The sequence below is a fragment of the Perissodus microlepis genome, chromosome 4, assembly GCF_051167445.1.
Source record: "Perissodus microlepis isolate ML-2025 ecotype Zambia chromosome 4, ASM5116744v1, whole genome shotgun sequence".
In the NCBI taxonomy this organism is placed as follows: Eukaryota; Metazoa; Chordata; class Actinopteri; order Cichliformes; family Cichlidae; genus Perissodus; species Perissodus microlepis.
In genome coordinates this window covers 3,093,328-3,118,233 of record NC_140464.1, presented here as the reverse complement: position 1 = coordinate 3,118,233, position 24,906 = coordinate 3,093,328, and the positions used below count along the sequence as shown (strand labels likewise).

At 43.9% G+C, this 24,906-nt stretch overlaps 1 protein-coding gene across 10 annotated transcripts in view; it reads left to right on the top strand.

The window, feature by feature from the left end:
• The window catches only part of LOC146388024 (RNA binding protein fox-1 homolog 3-like), a 428,590-nt gene that overhangs the window by 296,248 nt on the left and 107,436 nt on the right, over positions 1–24,906 (top strand). Inside the window, exon 1 of one of the 10 annotated variants that reach the window (XM_084925112.1) lies at positions 1,085–1,675. The exons of the other annotated variants lie outside the window; for them this stretch is intronic. Coding sequence (XP_084781238.1) covers positions 1,658–1,675 — 18 coding nt within the window. The 5' untranslated portion in view covers positions 1,085–1,657. Of the gene's footprint in view, positions 1–1,084; positions 1,676–24,906 lie in introns of those variants that run through there. 10 annotated transcript variants of the gene reach the window in all.

Here is a 24,906-nt window from a genome sequence, read left to right as displayed (position 1 = left end):
GGAAAAAAATAAAACGGGTGATAAATTTAAGATGACAGTTACACCATATGAATGAGGCCCCTTGTGTATCAGTTCGCTCAAAGCCAGCTGCAAATCTAACTCGGGCTCCTTATGTGGCAATTACTGATGGGTAACATAACCTGCATATATCTGTTCTGTTCATTAGGCCAATGTGCTCTATCGCTGGCAAATGTTCTTTAGGATCCTACAGCAAATTAGCTCATCCCCCAGGACGTCTTTTATTGGATGATCCGGCTCCAGAGGATGCCGCAAAACCACTTGAGCTCTCCGCAGCCTGCCCCGGTTGCCACAGGGTTAATATTTAAAAGCGCGAGCTCCCAGTCGTGTATTGATGATATGTTTTGAAAATTGCTGAGGCAGGCTCATTGTTACAGTGCTGTCTAGAAGATAGCCAATCCTCCCTCCTCCCCTCCCTCTCTCTCCCTCGTTCCCCTCCCCCTTTATAGCCGCCAGATGGAAAACACACTAAAGCATGTAATGTAATATAGCTTGGCACACACAGAGGTATTTCACACCAACTTCATCTGGCCTCTGATCTGCCACAACACCACCTGAAAAAACAGTGCTTTTTAAAAAAACAAAAAGGTCACCAAATCGCGAGTTCGGGGGAGAAGAGGGAAAATAAAAGGCAGAGAAGCTATCGGCAGCTAAAAGTAGAAAACAAGTGGAAAATAGGCTGCGCCTCCCAATTGCCTGTGGCATATTTTAAGGTTTTCTCTGAGAGTCTTTTTTTCCTTCAGCATCGCCTCCTTCTTCTTCTCTTCAATGAACTAAAACTGCCACAACTTCAATGCAACTCATCGCAGTCGCAGACGGTGAAAAGAAGAAAGGGGAGCGATCTGTTAGTCCTCCACTATCACCAGCATCATCCCCAACACAGCACCCCCACCCCCCTCCCCGCAGAGATCCCCACCACGACTCTCAGCTTCCTGCTCTCCTCCCCCCCACCCCCTCCCTCACAACTCTCCCCCCTCCACCCCCCGCCTCCTCCCCGGGACGCTGAATTTTACAGTACCGTCTGCAGGATCCCGGTTTGTTCGGCGCACTCCTCTATGCAGAGCAACACGGCTCCGGTGGAGGAACGCTGGAGGCAGCTGTCAAGCGCAGGCTGCTGCTCCTGCTGCTCTAGTTGAGCCTCGGTGCCGTACCGACTGATTTCACATTCACCAATAAGAGACGGCACAGGGGGGAGAGAGAGAGAGACGGAGAGAGAGAGAGAGAGTCTTGAAGTGAGTGGTGTGGAGAGGCAAGTGGAGTGGAAGAGTGTCGAAAGAAAAAAGAGGTTACAACACCTCCCCAGCTCTCTTTCCTTTCTCCCGTCTGCTTTCCCCCCCTCTTTCTTGTGTTGGCTCAAAAGAAGAAGAAGAAGAGGAGAGAGAAAGGGCTCTTTTAAAAATTAACTGAAGAACAAGCTGCTTGTCAAGAGAAAGAAACGAAAAGAGAAGAAGTGCTGGGGGACCTCAAGTCAAGCCCCATTGAACAGTTGAGAGGGAGGGCTGCCTCAGTGGAACAGGGACCAGTAAAGCTCTCTGTCCAAACGTTCGGACTCCTCTTGACACCCACGCTGGCTGGACTGGTCCCAGCGCTTAGCCCCGCTCTCCTCCACCCGTCTGCCCACACCTGCCCCGATTCCACCATGATGATGTACTTTTGGGTGAGTACCGCACCACTAAAGTGTGGGTATCTCCTCCTGCTCACACCGCTCCGGTATGCACAGAGTTGGCGTGTAGAACGTGTGTGGCGCATGTGTCAGAGCGTGTTGCAGCCCTTACATTATATACAGTGTGAGTTTGAGCGTGTGTGCGTGTGTGTGTGTGTGTGGTGCAGCGCCTCCCACATGCATGAACAGAGCTGATGGTTTTTCCACTCTCATGTGTTTTATTGATGTTGGGTTGCTGCAGCCAGAAGCTACAGAGGCCTGTGTTTACCCGTCACATTTGTTCAGCCTTTAAACGAAATCGGATGTTTGGGTGCGATTGTTATCCACGCCAATACCTTCACGAGTTCGTCAACTCCCCCCCCCCCCGATTGTCAAACTACCCAGCATGCAGCTGAAACGGTGTCCCTCCGTCTGAGAACGACGCTCGGGGTCTTTCGGGGACACGTTGTGATTTCCTCGCCCGCGCTGTGTTTCCAACGCTTTTTGTGTGATATTGTTGTTTTCCTCACCTATATATCTAAGTCAGGCAGAATTTCGTAAATTAAATGGCATTAAGCGCAGAATGAGGATAATTACAGATTGTTAACCAGAGCTGCTGATTAATTCTCTTTGAGATCATGTGTGATTAGTCAGATTGGTTTTGTCTCCTCGGTGGTTTGTATTCTCACCACAACAATACCCGCCCAACGCTCACTCTGCTTTTGCATTTGTGCTTCTTCTTGTTCTGCTTTTTAATCTAAATTTCTCACTGATGCACACGGCAGATCACTTTAATCCCCCCAAGTTTTGCTAACTTGTATTTTGTACCTTCACAGAAATACAAAGTAAATGAATATTTTCAGCCTTGCCACTGTAAACAGTCTGAGCTGTGATGCAGTTGGAGATATGTCTCCTGCAGACTGTGTGTGTGTCTGTGTGTGTGTGTAGCTATTGATCGTTAGTTCAGATTTCTGGGGAGAGTGCATCTTTTTGGGGAAAAGCTACTTTACAAGGATGACTCCATTATGAATGACTTTCTACTCGAACCACTTTTTTAAAATATGGAAGTGAAGCAAAACGTGAATAACCAAAGTATGCTATGCACGCTATGAATGAAACAGCCCTGGCTATTGATTCAGAGCTCACGTTTCTGGAAAAAGAGGATGTTTGGGGGCCAAAGTTGCTCCAAGTGGTGACGCGAGCTCACATTCGAGCCTCGCGCGAAGCTCTCCTTTTGTCTCCGAGCAGAATGGAAGTGACAGGACGGTGTATGCTTTCCAAATTATGCCATAAGTAAAAGAACGTAACGCAGCGTGCGGTGCTCGTGTGCTTTCCGAGGCCTCGCTGCAACACAGGCCTCTTTGATACTCTGAGCTTTCGCCTTGAGATGTTTTCTGGGTGTTGATGCTTATTGAAAGAGGCTCATCGCTGTCTGCAGCAGCTCACCGATCTCCACCTCCCGTTTCATCACGTATTCCCCCTCCGGCCGGTCAGAGTGATGACCACACGCAGATGTAGGCTGAACAGACCGAAGCGGTAGTGCTGGCAGTTTACAGCCCTGCAGGCTCATCACTGTAACATGAGGCTCCGTGTACTGCAGTGGGCTTACTCTCATCGTGTTAGTAAAAAAGAGCTATTAGTAAAGGAGCTATTGCATCTGGGAGCGCATCCATTATGCTAAATTAAAGTTATATATCTTACTACTTTCACTTTCTGCTCACTTGAGAAGCAACATTATTTTGCTGAAAGCGTGGAGTCAATACATGACTCGTGACTCGTTTCATCATTTTGCCTCTAAAACTTCAAAATCTTTGAAGACTCTGCATTTCTGAATGATCACAGAAGCCAAATGTCTTTGTGATGATTTTTCACCCAGAGCCTAAAAAGAGGTCAATATTTCCACAACGAGAAAATCATACAAGGCACAAAGTGATGAGAATGACTGATTTTTAATTAACCACAAGTAAAAATAACCAAATGATAATAAATTATTAGCTAATTTCTAGAAGTTATTTAATGTTTCCAGCTTTCAAGTATGAGAATATGTCCTCTTCCTACTTCTTTATCATAGGACATGGAATGTTTCCGGCTTTTTGACTCTTCTTTGGACAAAATAAACAATATGACGAAGCAAACTTGGGCTCATGTAAAAATGAGCAGATTTTTTTAAAATGTGTTTAGCTCACCAAATAATTATTGCCCCCAGTTTGTGCAGGAGCCTCTAAAACATTTTGCAGACAGATATTTTACACAGGAGAAAATTTCCACTCGTAGATCTCACGCAGATTTAGCTGATGTGGGCTTAACCTCGTCTGACGATGCAGACTGACTTAAATATTTCCACTGTGCAGGAGCTGGAGCGACTTCCTTGTTGTGACATGAGCCACCATCATATAAAGGTTTCTACTGGCCTTTAAGGGTACCATACGATTTTAGGATTTAAGGGAAATTATTTGGAGGACCAAGCCTTTATTGGGAGTCACTCCTGAGTGTTTTAAAAGTTTAAACAAATATAAAGAGTCCGGCTTCCCACAGCACTCCAGGAAGTGGAATTAGAGAATTATGGATTTCTTCTCACCTTGTCTGAATTTTACGTTTCCTCAAGAAAAAAAAGGTAAAATTTGAAACACTCAACATTTTCTGGGTTACACAAAAATGAAACTGCCAGGGTGTAATAACACTTATGAGAAAAGCAACATCCCATCCAGGGAATGATTTACTATACCATACCTGGAGTGTATTTCGTGTGTGCACGCAGGAGTAAGCGAACTTGTGTTAGTCGGCCAGCATTTAGCTGCGAGAGGAGGGTGCGACTGCCTCCCGTTTGAACTGCAGGTGGCGAGCATTACCTGCGGTCCCTCCGGAGGCCTGTCAGCCGTGCATCAGTCTGGGGAACCTGCAAACTCCCCTCATTAGAATATTTATTCACCAAGCAGATGTTCTTATCCAGGGCAATTACCTTTGGCTTACATTTCCCTGTTGCCCACTGATATAGATGAATGTGTATACAAAGACGTCCCAGGTTATGCATGGGACCCTTGGGTGCCACCCACCATTCCCCGCATATGCGCGACGGGCAAGCCGCCGACCGTCTGGCCTGCCACGGTGTTCAACCTAAAACCCAAAATCAGCTCCACTGTGGTAATTGGAGGAAGTGGAGGCGACATCTCCTGCAATGGCCATGCAGTGATGGAAAGATGGCCTGTATATCATTCTCTCCACCCGGCTGTTCCTTTGCATTAGAGACAGAGAGAAAAAGGGAAGAGGCATGGAGTGGAGAAACCATGCATGCTTCTGTCCTCCCCTCAGTGTGATGAATAATTTAGCAGTGCAGGGCCCTTGCTGTCGAGTAGAGATGGTGGTAATGGGGAGACTGGATATATATGGCATGCCAAGGAGCGATGGTTTACGTTAGACTTCCCCAACCAACGCACTCAAGTGCGCCGCAGACTGCTCACACGGCGTGTTTGGCCTGTATTAATGTTTTGTTTTTATTTTTCGGGGAAAAAAAACGAACCAAACAACAGCGGACGTCGATGCGCGGCGGCTAGCGGCGGGGCTGGTTTGAGGCTCTGGAGCTGTGGCCATTAGCAGGAGTGCATTCCCTTTAGGCAGATGTTCAATCTCGGGCTGCATTCAACCAAAGAACAACTTGGTTGACTGAATTGTGCCTTCTCTTCAACCAATCGAGGGGCAATAAAACTGCAGGTTCTCGCTAGATTAGCTAAATTGGTCTCGGTGTACTCGACCTGCAGCCTTATTAGCCTAGATGAATTATAAATAAACACAAAACGCCTGTATTTATAGCACACTGAATCATGCTAGGCTCGTCGCTGTTGTCCTTAAGCGATAACAGCAAAATCAGACATTTGCTTTTACTTATGCTCGGAAAAAACACACACGATCCGTTTGCTCCTGAGCTTCATGATTTCATTTTTCTGTTTTAATGCAAGAGGAACTTTTACATCTAGCTCGGTTTACCTGGATGTGCTGCAGATGCTAAGGCGTCCTGTAAATAACCATCACACCAAATAATAATATTAAGATATATTTAAACCCAAAGCAGGAAGTCTTAAACACAAATTTTGGAGGAGAAGTCCAGCACAGACAAATTGTTCTACCCTTTCTAGCAGTGACTAGTCAACGAGATGATTGAATGTTGCTGCCCTTGCTAGTCTGCAATGAACAATGGCTGCAAACTGCTGGTTCTAAGACGCTACGGTGTTCCGGTGCTGGAGTGCTTTAATGGGTCGCTGAGGCGTGTGAGCACTAGCCTGCAGAGAAAAAAGGCCGCTACTGGTAGCTACGCTAAAGTTAGCCATACTGATCTGTGACTAATCTGGCATCATGCTGTGCACTGTTATACGCCACATAACGTCGGAGCAACAGTTGAAATCCAGTTTGATTAATGAATGTGATTAATGGTTTCAGAAGGCTTACAGTTTAACCTGGCCTATGGGTTTTCAGTTTTCAGTTTTATTTGTCATATGCAAGTTAGCACAGGGTCAACATTACAATGAAATGTGTTTGACGAGCAGCAGTCACTCAGCAGCATGGTACAGTAGAAGAAAATATAATAAAATAAATAAAATAATAAAAATAAATAGAAAAATAGTAAAGAGCAAAATATTAGAGAGACGTGGTAAAAGAGAAAAGATGACTAAATATATATGTATCTATAAATATAAATAAGACGGGGGCGGAGGGGAGGGCAGATGGGATATTGCACAGGAATGAGCAGCAGAAAATTACAGTATTGCACTTTTTAAATATAAATATCAATAAAGTGGAGTGACCAGTGCAGATTAAACAGAGTACTTGTGAAGCTGCAGGGTAGCTTCTGAGTGCGTCCTGTGGACTGTGTTGTGTGTGTTTAAGTGTTGTTTGAAGTTAATGCAGTTTTTTAGGTGTGTTTTTACTTTAAATGGACTAGTTGGACTTTTCTCTCCCATTAACTGACTAGTAAAGCAGGATTTAGATGAAACGCGAAGCTGCCGGTTGAGCTGTGAAATGCAAAAAGCTGCAAAGTTTACGCACGGTCATCTATTTTATCCAAACGCAGTGTCGGTTAGTTTTGAGCCAGCTCTGATTAAGAAATGAAGTTTGGATCACGCAGTCTGCCTTCAGCTGGGCAATTTTTTCTTTTTACAGGAAGTCTATTCCTCATGCTGCCAAAAATAATGGATTAATTCTCCTAATGAAAATAACACCAGCAATTGTCCAGCCAATCAGAATTGCGAGATCAGGTGACCAACCAATCAACCAGCCGACCTGAAGACCACAGCCTCACTTTAATTAGAACGTGCATGTGGTGGAAGTGATATGAAGGTAGATTTCCTTAAAAGATGAAAGCAGTGTGGGATTTTAGGCCCAACTCTGTGCACATATAAGAACTTCCATATGCATTTCATGTGCATGCATATGGCCTGGTTGCAAATGCTCAGAGAGACGTCTGCAGCCTGACCAGCAGGAAATGTTGAAATTCGTGATGGACAGCATAAAGAGGCAGAGCTGATCAGCCATTCTGGGCGGGAGAGCAGCGAGTCCAGGCCGCTGGTTTCATATTGCAAGATGAAGTGCTCGCGATCGTTTGTTAATGTATTAATTGATCTGTGTCCTTAGACGGGAAAATCAGAAGTAGTGTCACGTAGGCTCTTTAGTACTCCCCGAGACGCCTTCATTAGCAGCTGCTGGCCGACTCTCCACCCCATTACAGGACCGTGTTGCCACACACTTTACCTGACTGCTGTAATAACTTTAGACATTTCTATCTCCCCGGCAAGACCTCCGACAGCCCGAACAGTTTGAGGGCTTAACATCAAATGTGAGGCGCTTCTTTGAAAGGCTTATACTGCAGGTGATTCACCGCGGGGGGCCGTGTGCCGTTGTTTTGTCTGCTGGTTGTTGCTCTCTTTTCCTTACGAGTTTGAGTAACGGCTGTTGCAATCAGTCATTAACTTCCAGCTCGATGTTTTATAATCTGGACGGCACACATGCCTTTGTAGCAGGGCTGATGTAACGACGCTGCTACAAAGCTGAGCTAAGGAAGCAATGGGAAGTACATCCAGGAACTGTGTTATCTCTTTAAGCGCTAATACCAATGAGGTTCTAGCAACTTCACCGACGAGCAAATTGTATAGTTCTTTTCCAGTGTAATGCCAGCTGCATAGAAAATCAATTCAGTCAGAAAAATGAGGCTAGTTGGCTTTTATTTTCCTCCTTTTTCGGGATAGCGGGGCTCCACCCTTTGTGCTCTGTGGGATCATTAGTAATCAGTAGCTTTAACATTAATTCTGTCAGCTTTTGGTCTCTTCCCCTTGGGGCTAATGGGTCTAGAGCCCAGCTAATTGTGATTAGGCTCTGACAGCAGGTTTTACTTGCAGGATTTTCACACCACAGTCCTCTTTGATATGAGCTGCTCAGCTGATAAAGAGATTAGATACAGGAAGAGAGAGTGTATGGAGAGGAGGGAGGAGGTAGGTGTTCTTAAACTACAGAAAGACACCTACACGGGGGAAATCACTGGTGAGTTTAGCAGAGGAAAATAGATCCGGACGCAGTAAAAGCCTCGCGCTCGCTTATTGCACCTGCTATCATTAGCGCTTTTGTACACATGGTCAGCCTCCCAGGGAAAAGTCATTATCCAGCTGTGCTGTTATTTTTCTGCTGTTTTCTCCTAGTGGAGTGTGACTTCAGGGCTATAGCCAGCGCACCCTTTAATGCCTCCAACACAATAAAGGACTCTAGCCTTAATGATGTGGGATTGGATGGCCATGCCTCAGGTTGTCCGGGGGCTTGTGAGCTGTTACTGCGAGCGGCCATTTTGCCTCGCCGCCGCCGAGGCTCCGTGTCAATTCAAGCCCAGCCATTCCAGAGGAGGCAAAAATAAAAATCTGATTTAATGATTAACTGCGGCTGCGTTGTTTAAAGGGCCCTGGCTCTCTATCTCTCTCCCTTTCTTCAGGCGAGCGAGAGAGTGAGGGAGCGCAGGCTGAAAAGCAAAACAATGAGGAGAGGAAGGAGCCAGCGAAGTAGTAGGATGGATTGTTGCCAGCGCACGCCAAGTTGCCAGAACACGAGGCGATATCGTCTGTTTTTCGCTCTTGACTGAGTGAACAATCCTGCACGAGTGAATCAGGAGACGTGCGATTGTGCAGGATGATGTTCAAAGCACACATTTTACATCTTAATGACTCGGAGGATTAAATGTTAAGGTTACGGCTTCTCCGGCAAATGAAACTGGAGCAAAAGTTCAACAATTTGTTTTCTCCTTCCAAATTTTAAACAACACCTGAGCTTTAGCAGCAGGACGACGAGTGAGTTTGCGCATCGTAGCGTTTAGAAGAGGCTACTCACTATCACAGGAAGTTGCCTTTTCTCTCTTCCTTCATTTGAACAGAAAGACCTCCAAAGCTGAGTCATATGCTGCTAATTCTATTTTTCAGCCTTGTTATTAATTTATTCAACTTTTCGCGGTTGCCCCGTTGCACCTCCAGTAACTCCATAAGTCTCTCACGGCAGTCCTTCATCCTGCTCGGCTGCATTGCAGCAGAAGGCGTGCACGCCGCTAACACGCCTGTGCTGTAGATATTGCCCTGAAGTGTCAGCTCTCACATACAGAAAAGATTGGAGGAGAGGCCCCTGTGAGAATGGCAGCAACATATCCGCTGGCAACCTGCCACGCACGACAAGAAACCCACTCCTGCCCCTCTCTCACAGCAACAAATGTAATTTGTGTGTTTCCCCCAATTTTAGACTCGAATAATCGAAAATTCTTTTCGAGTTTTAGTAAAATTAAATAGAAAACCTGTTGGAAGGTTTATTTGATTTTTTTATCAGCTTTATCACTTTAGTTTTTTTTAAAGTTATAATGAAGGGAAATATCTGAAAAGATTTAAAACGGGTATTGTCGTTAAAGGTAAATGACTCACTGTCGTGTGGATGTACTGACCAAGTGTACTGCGTAAGTAAATGATATTTTAAGTGTTATTAGTAGTTTTCATAGATACATTGTTTTTAATACTTGTCTTTAGATTCCATCCATCCGCCCTCTGCCGTTTGTCCCGGTCGTGGGGGGAGCAGCTCCTCCTCCTTCAGACCTTCTGCTGGGACACTGAGGTGCTCCACAGTCATGTGTGTTTTATTTGTTTCATGCTCTTAAATCTTTTGGGATGTAGGCCTATTTTTTTTTTCTGTTTCTCCCCCCAGAAAACAAACAAAAAACAGACTTGCTGTGTGTCACCTTTCACCTGTGCATCAGTTCAGGGTCAGCAGGTGTATCTGTTGCTTTCCTCTAAGATATAAATGTCAGTTTGGAGGGTTTTCATAACCCAAAGGTTCTTCTACTGTACAGTAAAATACACACATATATACTTGATTAGCTACTATATTTGTAAGACGCTCAAGCTTTGGAAGTGCATTCAGGGAAACATGCTGAACTGCTGTTTCTTTGTCTGTATATAATAGGACATTTATTAAAATGAGCTTGTGTCTGCACCCGTCAATATGTCTGTGCCAAATATTTAGATTTTTACTAGAACATGTCGATGTTCTTAACAGATCCCACCTCAGCCTGGACCGACCGCATTCACTGGAGCACGGTGGCATTTATAAAACACATGGCAGTAAAACCAAGTGAACAAACCTTATGTGTGGAAGAAGCAGCTGAATGCAAACCAGTAGCTGTAGATAGTACAAATATATGAATATGACGCATCATCTGGCTTCTTCTGGTCTCAGAATTGGCCTCTCGGGATGACGGTCTGACAGTTCATATATGGTAAAAGCAATAAGCCTGTTTTACCATATATGGTAGAAATCTGTCTAATTTCTTGTTATTTTTGTATATTTGATACACAAAGTGTTTTTTTTTTTTCTTTTTTGGGGAGTTCGGTGTCAGAACTGCATAATTAAAATACACACACGAACACCATGGTCAGCTTTTTGCAGTATTTTGTGTTGTTAATGTTGTGGGGGGTTTTGTATTAGTACAAGATCCAACATTGTAAAAAACCACTATGCTCCCATCTAATGCAAACTATTCAGAAGCATCCAAGTAGCTTTTGTGCTAATTTTAAATATTGCAGTTAAAAAGACTGCAAATCCAAATTCTGCACAGTTGCATGGTTCAATGAGAGAGTAGTGGATGCATTGTTGGGCAACAGTCTGCAACACTGGTATTTTTAATACATCTGTTTTCCTATATGGGTGCAAAGACTGTGCTCAAAGCTTGTTATATACTCTTCTCAATCAATCGCAGCCAGTGTAACCCCCTCTGTCACGTAAAAGGGGGTTAAGAAACAGTGTGGCACACAGGCTGTAAAATTAATGGTAGGAGAGTGACATTAGTGTTATAGGTTATTGACCGATTTCATGGAATTTATGACCCTAATCGAGTGGCAGTGTCAAAGGGAATGAAGCAAATAAGAGTGGCGCTGACAGCAGAGCTGCACTGTGGCCACTGGACACCACAATTTGAGCCTTCCCAGTAAATTGTGGCCGGGACTTTATAAGTCTCAGCGGAGGCTGCTTTCACTCCGCCTGCCCGGGTCCCGAGGCCATGCCCCTGGCCTACCTCCATCCTCCAGGTCAGACACAGGCAGTCTCAGCAGATGATGAGAAATGCTACTTCATCTCACCTCATGTCAGGCTTGGCCTCTCACGGTGTCAGCCGCTGTCTGCGCGTGCGCGTGCACGCGTGTGTGTTTATGTGCACCCACTCGCGTGTTCGCTGTCAGAGTGATTTTTGACTGTGTTTGTCTGCGGTGGGGGAGGTGTTCGTTCTCATGTAGTTTTCATGATCATTATATAACCTGCGGTATATTTGCAGCTACTGGTGTCTATTTCCATCCCTGTGAGAGCTGGTCAAAGCTCCTGTTTAAGCACCGACTAGAAACAGAAATATTCAGCAACGCGCAAACGGCCAGCCCCATAAAGATGATTGAACTCCCGCTGATAAATAATTCTTATTGAAAACACGGTATAATGCGACAGCGTTGTCATTTTATCAGAAAAAAATGAATGCAGGTGAGAGGATAACAGGACTGTGGCCAAAGATCCCAAACACCACTTTTTGTTTGGTTTGTTTTTTACTGCCCTGAGCTGCTTTGTGCACAGTCTGTGCCGTGATACCACAGAAGAAGAGGTGTCATACGTACGCTTTCATAAAGATAATGTATAGACGTTTCTTTGATGTCAGTCGAGGGTCTGCTGAAAAAGTAACCCAACTTTTTTGGGACTGCTTGCTGAGTGACTGCAAAGCTACCGTCACAGTTTACTTGTGACCCTCCAATACAGTTAAATTGATAAGGAGCTCTTTATACTTCAGTATCTGCTGTTGCCGTCCTGCAGGGGGATTCTCCAGCGTATAAAAGGGAATTTTGGATGTTTTGGGGAAAGATCCAAAAAGACTAGTAGCCTTGCAAAACAGAATTTCTAAATAGTTCTGATAACACTTTACATGCATGGCTCAGACATGTCATAACTGTGCAATAAGCTAACCGAATGCCGACTTCCAAATGCGCTCTTAAATCATTTGTGCAGCTGCACAGCGCGAGCGCTAAACAGAGGGAATGAATTAAAACTTAAAAAAGACTCTCTTCACCCGGAGACGCTTTCATTCATCTAAAAATAGAAGCTGACATTATCTGGTTGTTAACAACTTGGCTCGGACCTCCCAGCGAGCGGCGACTCGGTGCTGCTTGTTTACCTGGGGTCCTTGGGGCTGCGTGAGGACGGTCAGCTGTGGCGCCGCCGTTCTGCCCCAGCGCTCTGCGGCTTTGTGCGCTGGCTTTTGTGCGGCTCTCTAACCTGCTTTAAAAGCCCTTTAGTGTGCTTCTGACATGCTGCGCTATCACATCGTGGCCTCGGAAGAATGTATGGAGCCATTCAGACACTGTGCAGAGTGAAATGAGTTTTATCCAGCGGTTGACGATTGAATGTAATGGCGCTCTCTCTGGGGAGCAGAGTTTTCCATCCACTGATGTTCGCACTGATACGACGCAGCTCTGCACTGCTGAGGAACAGCTTGGTCTCAGCTCTTTTAAATTATGCATTTTCATGACTAGAATATGGGAGGCGAGCGTACCACTCCTGGACGTTTTCATTAAACAAAACCGATGCAGTCTCTCGTGCGTTACGTAATCTCTACGCACGTGGCTGCGTTGCTGTCGTTGCATCTTTTTTTTTTTTTCCTTTTTGACTTTTTTGATTTAGATGCAAAAATCCGAACGAAAGCTTTTTTTTCTCCGGTTGAAAAAAGAGAAAACATTAAACGGAAAACGATTCCGGATGGGAATAAATAGCACTGATGGTTTTTGAGCTGATGAATGACATGTAATAAAACTTCATATCTATACGAATGTCATCGTTTGGGATCTGAGGGCATCCGTGACAGCTTAATTCTAAGAAACAACCGACAACAAACAGAAAATAAATTTCTCCGCCGCGCTGATTGATGATGTGCCGACAGGCCCCCCCCCCCACTCCCCCGCTGTTTTTCATATAGTGATGAACATATAAACAAGGACAACCCTTTCCTCTTCTCATCATCAGCACCGCTCTGGTATTTGACAGAGAGTGAAGTGGTGTGCTTTTTAATTAAAAAGAAAATTCAGTAACCTTATCAAGACTTGCCATTTTAGTTTGAGGAGTATCGATCAGCCGTTCAGTTATGCAGATCTGCCGCTTTCATCTTCTGGGCAATTCTGCACGGTGGCCTCTGGTTACTGAAAAGATCTCATTTCAGAAAATCTATTTCATATATTATTTAGGTTATGTTTAGTTCGGCTTACAATACAATATTCAAATATGTTGTCGTGTGCGGCGTCTTAACATCACGGGCTGGAGGTTAAAGCGGCGCGACGTGGAGCTGTGAAGCACGTTAGCATAAAAGTCTGAGCAGGTGAGCGCCATCGGCCGGGATTCAGGACGAGATGGACAAACTCCCGCCGGTCAGAGGGGGGAAACTGTGCCACTGATGATCTGTCGCAGCAGTAGGCTAATTGCCCGCACACCTCCGTGTATCTCCCTGTTTCTTCTCCCTTTTTTCCTCTTTTTTTAAATTTCAATATGTCTGCTAATGGAATTAAAAACATGTTGCCAGGGGTCTTTTGCAATTTGGAAAATAAGTCCATTAAGTTCATTAATTTAATAATGGGCAATAATAATGAATAAAAAGTATTGCTCAATTAGAGGGGAGAGTACGGTTGGCTGTTTCACATTCATTCGAAATCACCTCAGTGTGCAATAGCTTAATGAGATTATAATGGAATTGATATCGCATAGGTAGTGAATTAAACCGTTACCAGAGAAGCCATTAGGAATGAAAGTCTAATCCTGAAACACTTGTCACAGCTAAAATAGGCTTCTACTTTTGTTATTAGCCGTCAATCGAAGTGGCGGGCTCTGAAGGTGAATCTCCTGTGACGCCGGCCACGATGACGATGATGAAACCCAGCGATTCTCCTTGATGCGGGTTAACGGCGGCGAATGTCAGGCGCTCCCTCGGCATTTGTTTGGTACTGTATCGCTGCTGTATTGGTGGCGTTACACCACCGCTCGGGTTTCATGGCGAGCGTTTCCAGACCAGCAAAGCTGCTGAGGGCTTCAGTTAAAATTACACAGACAGCACATTCATAGTAATCTAAAAAGGTCAGGATAAATTACACTGCTTATTTCAGTGAAAAAGGCGGGTAATGCGATCCGCCGTGAGTAGTTTTTCATGCTGGCCCCAGTACATTCTCTCTGGGCTTATGGCACAGATTTGACTCTTTGACTTTTACACGCTTGACACTCGATGTCAATTTACCGTCTCGTTTTAAGACCGGGAGGGACCGGCCGAGATGAACTTTTCCCTTTCGTCGGGATATTACAATAATTTGAGGTGTTTTATATCCGTAATGGCTTTTTTACAGGAACACTTAAAATAATGTGTCGTTGGAGGATGTTGTTAAAATCAGAAATAGATTGGTTCATAATTTAACTTTTCATTTAATGCGGGTGCAGTGATACACCTTATAAATCCACATTATCAGCAGTTTGTGCAGCTTCAGCAAGGCAAGCATGTCAAAATGTCTTATTAGTGTCACTCTTAATGTACTATATATAATGTATAACGTCCTATATATAACGAATTCAATCAAAAATGAGATCCCTGCAGTTTGAGAGATGTGGAATCGTGATATTAATCAGGGAAAAAAGAAACAATTTGCAGTACTTTTTAAAGGCATGCCCTTGGCTGAAAAATGAGCACATTCCTTAGCCCGAGCCATCCTCCTCCTGGAAGATATAGTACAATAAAGATGATTCGCATTGCTATATCTGTGTTTTTAAAGTGGAAAAACTTTAGATTTTCCACATAAGATGCTTTCATGAATTTACAATGAGCTGTAAAGTGAATGCAGCATTTTTTGTTGTAGAAAAACAAGCAGCGAAGTAAATGACACGCTGTCCAAAGCATACAGGTGTGTTCCGACTTCCTCGACGTTCGGTTGCGTAAGCCGGTGAAATCTCCTGACACGCGGCACTGTACTTTACAACCTGAGTTTATTTCCTCATCCTGAGTCACTGTGGCAAAAAAAAAAAAAAAAAAAGCAGTCGAATGATGATTTTTGGAGGCGGCGAGGAGCAGGGATAGCAGCACTTTAAAAAAAATGAATTAATCAGCAGGATCGTCTGCGATATGAAAATAGGCCTGTTTGTGTTTGTGACTGAGAGGAAATGAAAGTTTTTAGAGGGAAAATGAGACAACGAAAGGAGGAAAGTACCAGACATACAAACTTGAGCAAAGTAAGAACTCTTCATAGCTGTACGTGTGCGCTCATGAGCGAACATGTGTGCGTTCTTAATTAATATTTAAGCCACCTTCAGCGTACCCTGGAAAGGAAGTAAAGGGGATTGTGTTCTCATGGATCCTTTAATCCTCTGAATTAGCAGTTTAATAACAAGAAGCCATTTGTAGATTAGTAAGATCAAGCTTCCGAGACGTGCTTGTGTACAATCTACTTAAATGCTTTGATTTTTGATGTAGGAAAACTCCCCTCCAACACGCCGCATATACAGTGAGCGCGCGAGCGTGCGCTCGTAGCCGCTGGGCTTCTGCTCATATTATTTTATCGTTATTTCATTATGTTTTAGATTGCTGCTGAAATGATTGAAGCAACGGGGGGATTAATCAATAGCAGTTTTTGATTGATCAATATCATAAATCAGGCAAAAATGCAAAGACTTTATTGATGTCATCCTCTATAATGTGACAGTCTTCATCAGAGTATAAGGACGCTGCTGTTCATCCAGTTTCGTGATTTCAAAGATTCAGTTTTTCCTCATAGATCAACTCGTGTTTTCAAAAGTTTTCATTGTTGCTTAGCAACTGTGTTACCCAGCATGCACCCGGGCATCTTTATTCTTGCTCGGCATCATTCTACCTTCGTTCTGGTTACATAGTTGCCATCTTTGCAGCAGAATTAGCATCAGAGCATTCAAATCTGATGCGTAATTCTGTAATTCTTCTCGATCCAGGTGCGTGGGTGTGCCAGGAAGAGACTTTTAATACTTCAGCATTTTACAAGTTTCTAAATTAAAAAAACACTTGAATGAATTTTTACGGTTCGTTTCCTTTTTTGTGTTTTTGCTTCTGCTCTCTGTTATTTGTACACTGCTGAAGCCTTATGTTGAATGTAGTGCTACACCTCTGCGAAGCACTCGATGTCTGATGGGTGCTATATAAGTAAATTGCCTTGCGTATCCTTTAATAAGGTAGCGACTTAAAAAGACCTCAGATCAGATGGTTTGCTAATGTTTAGTGTTTAATCGGTCAGTCGTGACGGCAGTGTCCCCAATTCAACTTCCACCACATCGCACTGTCTCTCTTTCATAGTGTATGTATGAAAAAATATATAATATTAACTAATAGTAATAGTTACTTCAATAATTATATATTGCATTATGTATTTTATAATTGTCAAATAAGGGATAATGGGACCATCCTGACAATATTACAGGTGTTAAGGACGACTTAATGGTATCTTATTATTCTGTGACCCCGCCTTCAGACACTGCTGTTTGGTCTGAGCTGCTGGTGTCTCAGAGATAAACACGGCGTCCTTTTCCTGGTGCTGTGATGCTGCTGGGACCAGTTCCAAGTCCTTACGCGTGGACGCTTGGATGGGACCTTTTGCTGTTGCGTTTTAACATAAAGGGTAACTTTAAGCATAGCTTTTTTATGTGCACATGACTGTATTTTTCAAAAGCTAACCACTGGTACTGGTGCTTGAATCTAACCAATAAACTAGTGAGGGTAAACACCCACCTGATTACACAGGTGTTACTGTGAAAAGTTTCAGTGTTATAATAGTCATCCAGTGATGTTTACGACTGGATTACACAGTAATTATTAACTATTTACAATGTTTTAAGTTGAATTTTACAGTAAGCATTCGTATCCATCGATTAATTACAACACTTTTATTAAGGAATAAAATATTATTATTATTTTTTTCATCATTTCCATGTTTAATAATCATTAAGTAACGTAGTTGAGCATTTATTGGCAGTGGATATTTGAAAGTCTTGCAGGATGAGTTATGTTGAGCCAAAGTAAAGTTTTCAGTCTAAATGTAAAGTGAACATATTTGGAGTTTGGTCTGATGATTGATTTGATTTAATTACTGCGTCATGCATGAATTGTATGTTCAGGCCGAACAGGCTTCCAAAGCACCGGAGCGGGAGTAGCAACATAATTACAAATGACAGTAAACAAACAGTCCATCCACAAAGGTAGATTCATTTGAGCTTTACAATGATACATTTTTAACTTGGCATTCAACGTCGAGGTCAAGGTTGGTTTGTGATTATCAAAGAGCGAGTGCTGTCCACCGCCGGCGTGACTGACGTTAGCCTGCTGACCGCAGGGGCAATAAAACTGTCTGGAAAACCTGCAATCAATTTTATGACTTTTCAATATTTTTAAAAGTAAATGAACTTGTTGTTTAAAAGCTTCCCAGCAGTTTGCATACAGCCGAATAAGCGAGTACATTACATAACCACTAAATAAAGCTTTTTAGATTCCTGTGTATCAGATGGGTTCAATTATTATTTGTATTCCTTCCTGATTACTTATCTCTGGTTAAACTATAAAAAGCCTGAATAACTTGAACCTAACGTTGCAGTGTTCAGATATACAGTATCTGGTTTGTACGTGTGAGCCTGCCTCGGCAAGTGTGTGCAAGTACACTGGTGTGTTTTGCATGAGCACGCACACACACACCTAGATCCCATCTCCTCTATCGGTGCTCGGCGCCATCATTTGCCAGTGATGACAGCCGCCTCTGTTTAACCCGCCGCAGATCAGTGAGTCAGAGCTACCGTGTTTCTAATCATCCCCACGCAGAAAATCTCCGTCTTTGTTGGCGTTCGCTGATAGCGTCGGTGTTATCCCCGACTCTCCCACCCGGCCAATATCAGAGATTGATTGCTTTTGTCTTGTTATCGGGGTCGTTTAGGTGAGATTGACACATGCTTGCAGGATAAGAAGGCTCCGAGGGGCTCTCAGACTGGGGGGGTCCTCAGTACGATACGGTGGCACGCCGTTAAACATGCATGCTGACCTGCATGAAATGTTGATGATGAATAATCGGCTGCATCATGGGGACTGTAAATAGGTCAAAGTGGCTTCGCCGCGCCTCACTTTGTTTTTGAAGATATGCATTCAATCAGACGCTCACTGCATCTGCTCGTCTGTCTGAAGCTGCAAGCACATCCTCAGCCTTTCAGTCCACCAAGCCGAAGCAGAGCAGGAGAAATAAAGACCTCATTCGGGCGAATGTTTGTTGCACACTGAATTTTCTCGGCCACTCTGCTGCTTGGCGGTTGCCGGGCGGGGTGGCTTCATGCTCTGCACACTAGCCACACATCCTAAATAATTCACACTCTACTTGAGAATTCTCCAACGGACTCACTGCCGCCATTAGACACTCTCTGGCTGCCAGTTTTTCTTCTTCTTTTTCTTTTTTTTCGGGGTGCTTGTTTTTCACATTCTGACTTCAGCATTACAACCAGTGAAGAAGACGGCGTGGAGGGGTGTTGAGGAGGGGAAGAAATGAAAAACGAGTAATATCTCAGGTCGATGAGAGTTCATGGACAATCCAATATATAAAAGCGAGTTTACATGCATAACACTTCAACATTAAGATTTTTCACAGAGTTCAGCATATTTTCAACAACTCTCCCTCTACTAGGTTTTTTTTTTTTTTTAATCTGAGACGCCTCTTTGACAATGTCTCCCTCATGCAAAATGCATGAGCGCTTGTGGATCGATACAGGCCCTTTAATCTCTCTACATAGACAGCTCCCGCACTCAGGCGTTGAACCCACACCCATGGCTGCCACCGCTGCAACCCAGATCAGAGGCCAGGAAGAGGGAGAGCAATCTGCTCAAGCCACGAGGGGGTTTCAGCCTCTGAGGTGGGCAGGATGACTGTGGACTGTCTCCAGCCTCTTCCAAACAACACTTGGCCGATACCTGATGCTTCCCCAAGACATTAAAGTCTGCTTGCAAAACAGGTACTACAGCTGGAGTGGAGGCTTGAAGAGTACTTTTTAAAACTCACCACCGCTGGGAAGAAGTCTTTGTGTGTGTGTGTGTGTGTGTGTGTGTGTGTGCTACTGTATTTGTGCTTCGAATACACCACTGTTGCTACTACTACACAGCACACAGCTATAATTCTCTTACTCTGTAACAAACTAATCTCCTGAACTGACATTTGCACGTGAGGCCCAGAATTACCAGCAGCAGTGTGCACTCAAGGCACAAGTCCCACGTAGTTTTGTTTTTGTCAGCAATTCCCATTAAAAGAGCAAAAGACCACCACAAACCGATGCGACTAACAAGTATCCAAAGCTCATTCCTTTGTACCCCAGAACTCCTTTGTTGTCCTAAAACCATTAAGAATACATCAGTGAGCAACAGTGCTGCACGTGGGTGGCGTGTTCCTTCGTTAACACCAACACACACCCTGTACTTTATTTATACAAACCCCTCTTGCTGCCCCAAATATACCAAACGTAGATCAAACCGCCACAGAAAATAGTCCCTGCCTGAAAAAGCAATTCACATGTGCTTGAAAGATGTCTTTTAAAAAGGTCTTAAGACCTGAGGAAGGAGACTCTGTGTGGATAAGATGTGACACCGCCTTGACTCTACAGCTGAAATCTGCAGAGCGACGGTGGCGTCTGCCCCTAAAGAGCCAATCAGCAGCCGAACCGGGAAGCATAATGTAGACACGAGAGCACAGCCAAGGTTTACAACAGTTTCAACTGCGTGGTGGCAGGTTTATCAACTCATTATGTTAATTAAGATGTAGTTATGTATATTTCATGAGGTGAATTAGCCTCACCTTTGTTCTGTGCTGTAGTGGAAGGAGTCAGAGATGATAAAAGCACAGCCACGCTGGGCCGAAATTAAACTGTAATGTGAACTTTTGCACATGGAAACGCCGTTTCCAACCCTTTTTTTTTTTTTTAGTTCGTGTGCTTTCTGTCACAAGCGTTTGCTCCTCATTCATTTAGATAAGGGCTCGGTCTTGTTAGCCCAAAATAAGTGCCTGCAGGCCAAGTTGGCTGCAGAGTGGCAAGACTTGCTTGTAGAAGGACTTTGCTTAATGTATTAGGAATATTGCTTTTTGGCCTTTTTAGTGGAATTAGTTAATTGCAGGAAAATAAAAAAGCTTACAATCTTATTCTCCCAGCTTTAAATGACAAACTATCCATTGAAGCTAATTGTATGATTATATTCAGATTAAATCACTCTGAGTGGTCAGTGAGACCAGAGAAGTGCTATGTAAACGCCACTTCCTTCCATTTCATTAAGACTGTTGGATTGGTATTTCTGATGGATTCAAATCTAACCAACATTTTAAACATTTGGTGGCGGGTCCAGAGGAAACTAATTTCTAACAGTCGGCGCTAATGAACGAAGGGACAGTTTCTTCTTTATCATTACCACGTTTTCCTTTATTTTGTTCAGCTTTGTTTTTTATGCCGTACTGTTATTTATGATTGTCCGTTTTGGGCGCCTGGCGTTTTTATTTTGCCGTTTAAGTATATGAATGAGCAAACAGATGGACGCAGAGGCGGAGAAAGTGCAATATTTCCAGCGAGCAGAGTAGATGTACAACATAGTACATATCGGTGTAAAATGGGATTTATAAGCACCTCGAATCTATACTTATGGATTGTGCTTGAGTAAATTGTTGTTCACCACTGAAATGGCATCGCTCGAGAATACTAGCGAGTGTTGAGAGATGTAAAATTAGGGTGTAAAACAGGTATTTCTGCAACCGCTTCCAGGTTAATTCATTCTTCCTGTGTGGTTGTTTTTTCTTTATTAGATTTTTAAATGCTGCAGCTTATTTGCCTTTGAGTTGAGATTCTCCTCACATGTTGGGCGGTCACAGACAGAGGAAGCCCCCCCTTTCCTCAAATTTTACGTACAAAAGAAGATTGCCTCAGCTTCCTTTTATCAACACTTTTGTTTACTTAGGATGTGCCAAATGCGGGATTTAGTGTCACATTTGTCTGAGTGTCTGGCACTTTCACTGAGCTCGTACTTCAGCTGCTCTTATTATCAGCCATTTTGAAGCTGTTACTCATTTTGCCAGTCATTTAGTTATTTCTGAGGCATTGTCGTTTTCATGTCGAGGTACAGTCTGACTGCTCGGAGCTTTGATCATATTTTGTACAAACAGATTTAGGAAACAAAGCAGAAGCGCTGAAGGTTTCTTTGGAGCCTTTGCTGTTTGTAAATATTAAATGAGGGAAGAAACATTATTGCATTTAACTAAAGCAGACCTTAAAGGGAAACGAGGCCAAAGAAAGAAGGAAAAAACAAACCCCGTCATCGCCGTTTTGGAGCTTTTTGAAATCGCGCTCCTGTAAACTGTTGACAAACTCTTTTGATTAAGTGAAATGTGATCAGCCTGGGTGCCGTTTTAAGCTCTCGTACCTTGGACGAGGAAAAGAATTTGAAAGAGAAACTTAAATAATGAACATTAAAGACAAAAATCTTTGAAAAAAACGAGCCCCTGAGCTGAAACTGAGAGCTATCAGTATATCCGGGCCCACCTCCGGATAATGTGTGGCAGTTTAGAAATGATCCGGTATGGCTGATGCATCAGCTCAGCCTCCCCATTGTCTTCCACCCTCAAAGACTCCCTTCTTCCCTCCTCCACTCCCCATAATGCAATGCAGCTTTTGTTCACTCATTCTTTTAACCGTTTCTTTGGCTGCGAGTTGTCACGGCGGGACAAATTAAGGAAGCGGTAATAGGGTTATGTCAAGTAGACGGAGGTGCCGGCTCTGTGCGGATGCCTCCCTCCCTCTGTCTCCATGAAAGGTTACTGCACTCGCTGGGTTTTGTCTCCCCCGCTGTAATGAGAAAGGCAACAGACAAGCCTCTATCAGTCCTGCAACACCTACTGACAGATAGCATTTGGAGAGTGGAGAAAAAGAAGCATTAGGGAAAGAGCGAGCAAGCGTCACAGGAAGTAATACAGCAACACGAGCGTGAACGATGGCAAAGGACACGCTTGACCAGGAAAAACAATCGCTCTCTCCGAGGGTGCTGCAGTTCAACATTTACCTATATGATACCTTCATGTTTGTGTGTGTATGTGTGTAATTTTCTTTCCTCCAGAGATGCGCCTTGCAGAGTTTGACACTTTAACATTTCCCATCGAACCATCAATATTATGGCCTCAACAGGGCGGCATTAAAGCCAGACATCTTTTGAAATATTGAGCAGCGATCGCAGCATTTTGGTTCGGTATCATAGCGCATTCATGACTCCCACTCGGAGATATTACACTCACATTTCTTCCACCTCCTTTGGGCAAACCCTTTCTCTTCCAGCCGCCATCGTTCCAGGGCAGATGTCCGTGGAAAATCTGTATCAGCGTGCGAGTCCCCGTAGCTACGTTTTGATGGCGGTGGAATGGGAAGGGGGCGGGGGGGGGATGCTGCCCGCGATGTGGTCAGAGGGCAGGGTTGGATCACGGGTAACGACAGCAGATGCTCCGGGCGCTTCGTTCTACACAGAAGGGTTTTATAACCGCGCAGGTACCTACACGCCGAATACATCCACAGCCGGAGACGCTCCCACGGAGATACAAGCGCTGAGGGAAACACATTGGGACTGGGGCAGAGTAACACACCCACGCAAACTTTATATTTAGAGCGTCTATTTAAGTAGCACTTCTAAAAACACAGGCTCTTACCAAACGCTGGTAGGGGAAAAAAAGACTACATAAAACATTCAACAGTCTGACATTTGGTTCAAATGGTGTTTGAGATGGCAATTCAAAGGAGGGCACTGATTTAACGCCTTTGTTTAAAGCGTCCACCTGGAAAAAATGAATAAATCCCCAAATTTAGTCAAATCTCTGAAATCTCTGAGCTCGATAGATAAGAGCGCGTCTCCTTATCTGGTCCAGTGGTAAAGCAGATATTCACGATTAACTTTAGCCCACTGTAACGTGTAATAGGCTAGTAAGAAATAAAAACACACTTATTAATTTCTATAAACATCTGAAGATGGAACAATTTCAGTTTGGAGAACCACTTGGTGCACGCGAAAGCCAACCTGCACAACAATCGGCTCTAGAAACTGTAAAGTGGAGCTCTGCCTTGCAACACTAAAAAAAGAAAGCCTGTGGTTGCACTTTTGAAGCCGATAGGACCTGGAGCCAGAACAGGAGCCTTCAGGGAGAAACCACTGTGATGTCCATAGCCTCCAGGCACCTTTAGACTTGGACATTGACAGTATTGGGTGAAAAGAAATCATTAAGCTTACAGGAGACTAAAAGTCTAGAAATGGAGCTGTGGAGAAAGCCTCAATGGACCCTTAAATTAGCCACTAAATGTAAGACGTTCATACACAAATGCTTCCCAGAAGGGTTGAAACCTGCGTCCTTTGTTTGGTTCTTGATTAACTTGTTGATTAATTTTCAAGTAACTGATCAATCTTTTAAAAACCGTCATATTCCTCGTTTGTCTCGAGCATCGGTCCAAAACACAAAAATATTAAAGCTCGAGAAGTCTTAATGAATCGATATGTCAGTTGTCACGTCAAACGCATTTATCCTCATTAGTTACATTAAAAATTTAAACATGTATGAGGAAAGGCAAGTGGCGTTATCCTTTCGAAATAAACAGCGGAGTGATTTATTGCTCAGATTGGGAAAAACACGAACGCCACCAGCTTGAGTTTGATGATCAAAGCCATCTCCGCGGAGATGGCGTTCGATGGTTTTTAAATGGTCTGAGGTTAGGGACAGGTGCGTCGATAAATGAGGTAGCTGCACCAATAATGTTTTAAAATCCAACACATTTCAGGCATTTTAGATGTTTCCAGTTACACACACGCATGTTCACACATTTCCTGACACCTTCTGGCCCGGCTGTGGTTTCTTACGCTCCATTCTAATATGATATGTGTGCGCAGGAGGCCGCTTTGGCCCAGTGCGTCTGACAGTATTGATGTACCATTTCTCACCTGCCGCTGCTAAATATGAGAGCATGGTAGTTGCAGTGTGAACCCCTGACCCCTCTGGGAGACACACCGGCATTCACAGTTGTGCGAAATAGGTCTCTGGTTCCCCGAATGCCTGTTTAGAGTAATGGTCAAAGGTATGCCTGCAGGAAGGGAACATTACTGGGCATGACCAATCTGCTCCCAAATGGAATACACTTTATGTCACTGCACCAATCTATGTAATTGACTTTGCGTTGGGGCTGAAGCCATTATGGTTAAGGGTGCTTCTTTTTCCTTTTTTCTTTTTAACAGAATGTCAGTGGAATCTGAAATGCACTCGTATGGCAGATTCTGAGAAAGATTGCTCTGGACGGATTTGAATTTTGGAACATTTTGGCCGGGAATGTGCTCGACGGGGACCGTGCACTGTCTCATGTTTTCACACACAGTCCTCAGACTGCAAAGCGCTGCTGCCAGGGAGTATTCACTCTGTCTGTGGGACTGCGGTTAGGCCGCGGACAACAGGTGAATGCAATTAACAAGGCGGCGGAAGAGAGGAGCAGCAGTGCTCTGAACCCCGAGGACTGGATTTGAGAGCATTCCTCCGACTAACTTAGCAGTGGCGTGATTACAGTATCATGGTGCTGTGTAGCCTCGCATGTCTGAGTTACAAAAATGAAGTGAATTATCCAAAATGAAGTTTTATGGCAGAATTCAC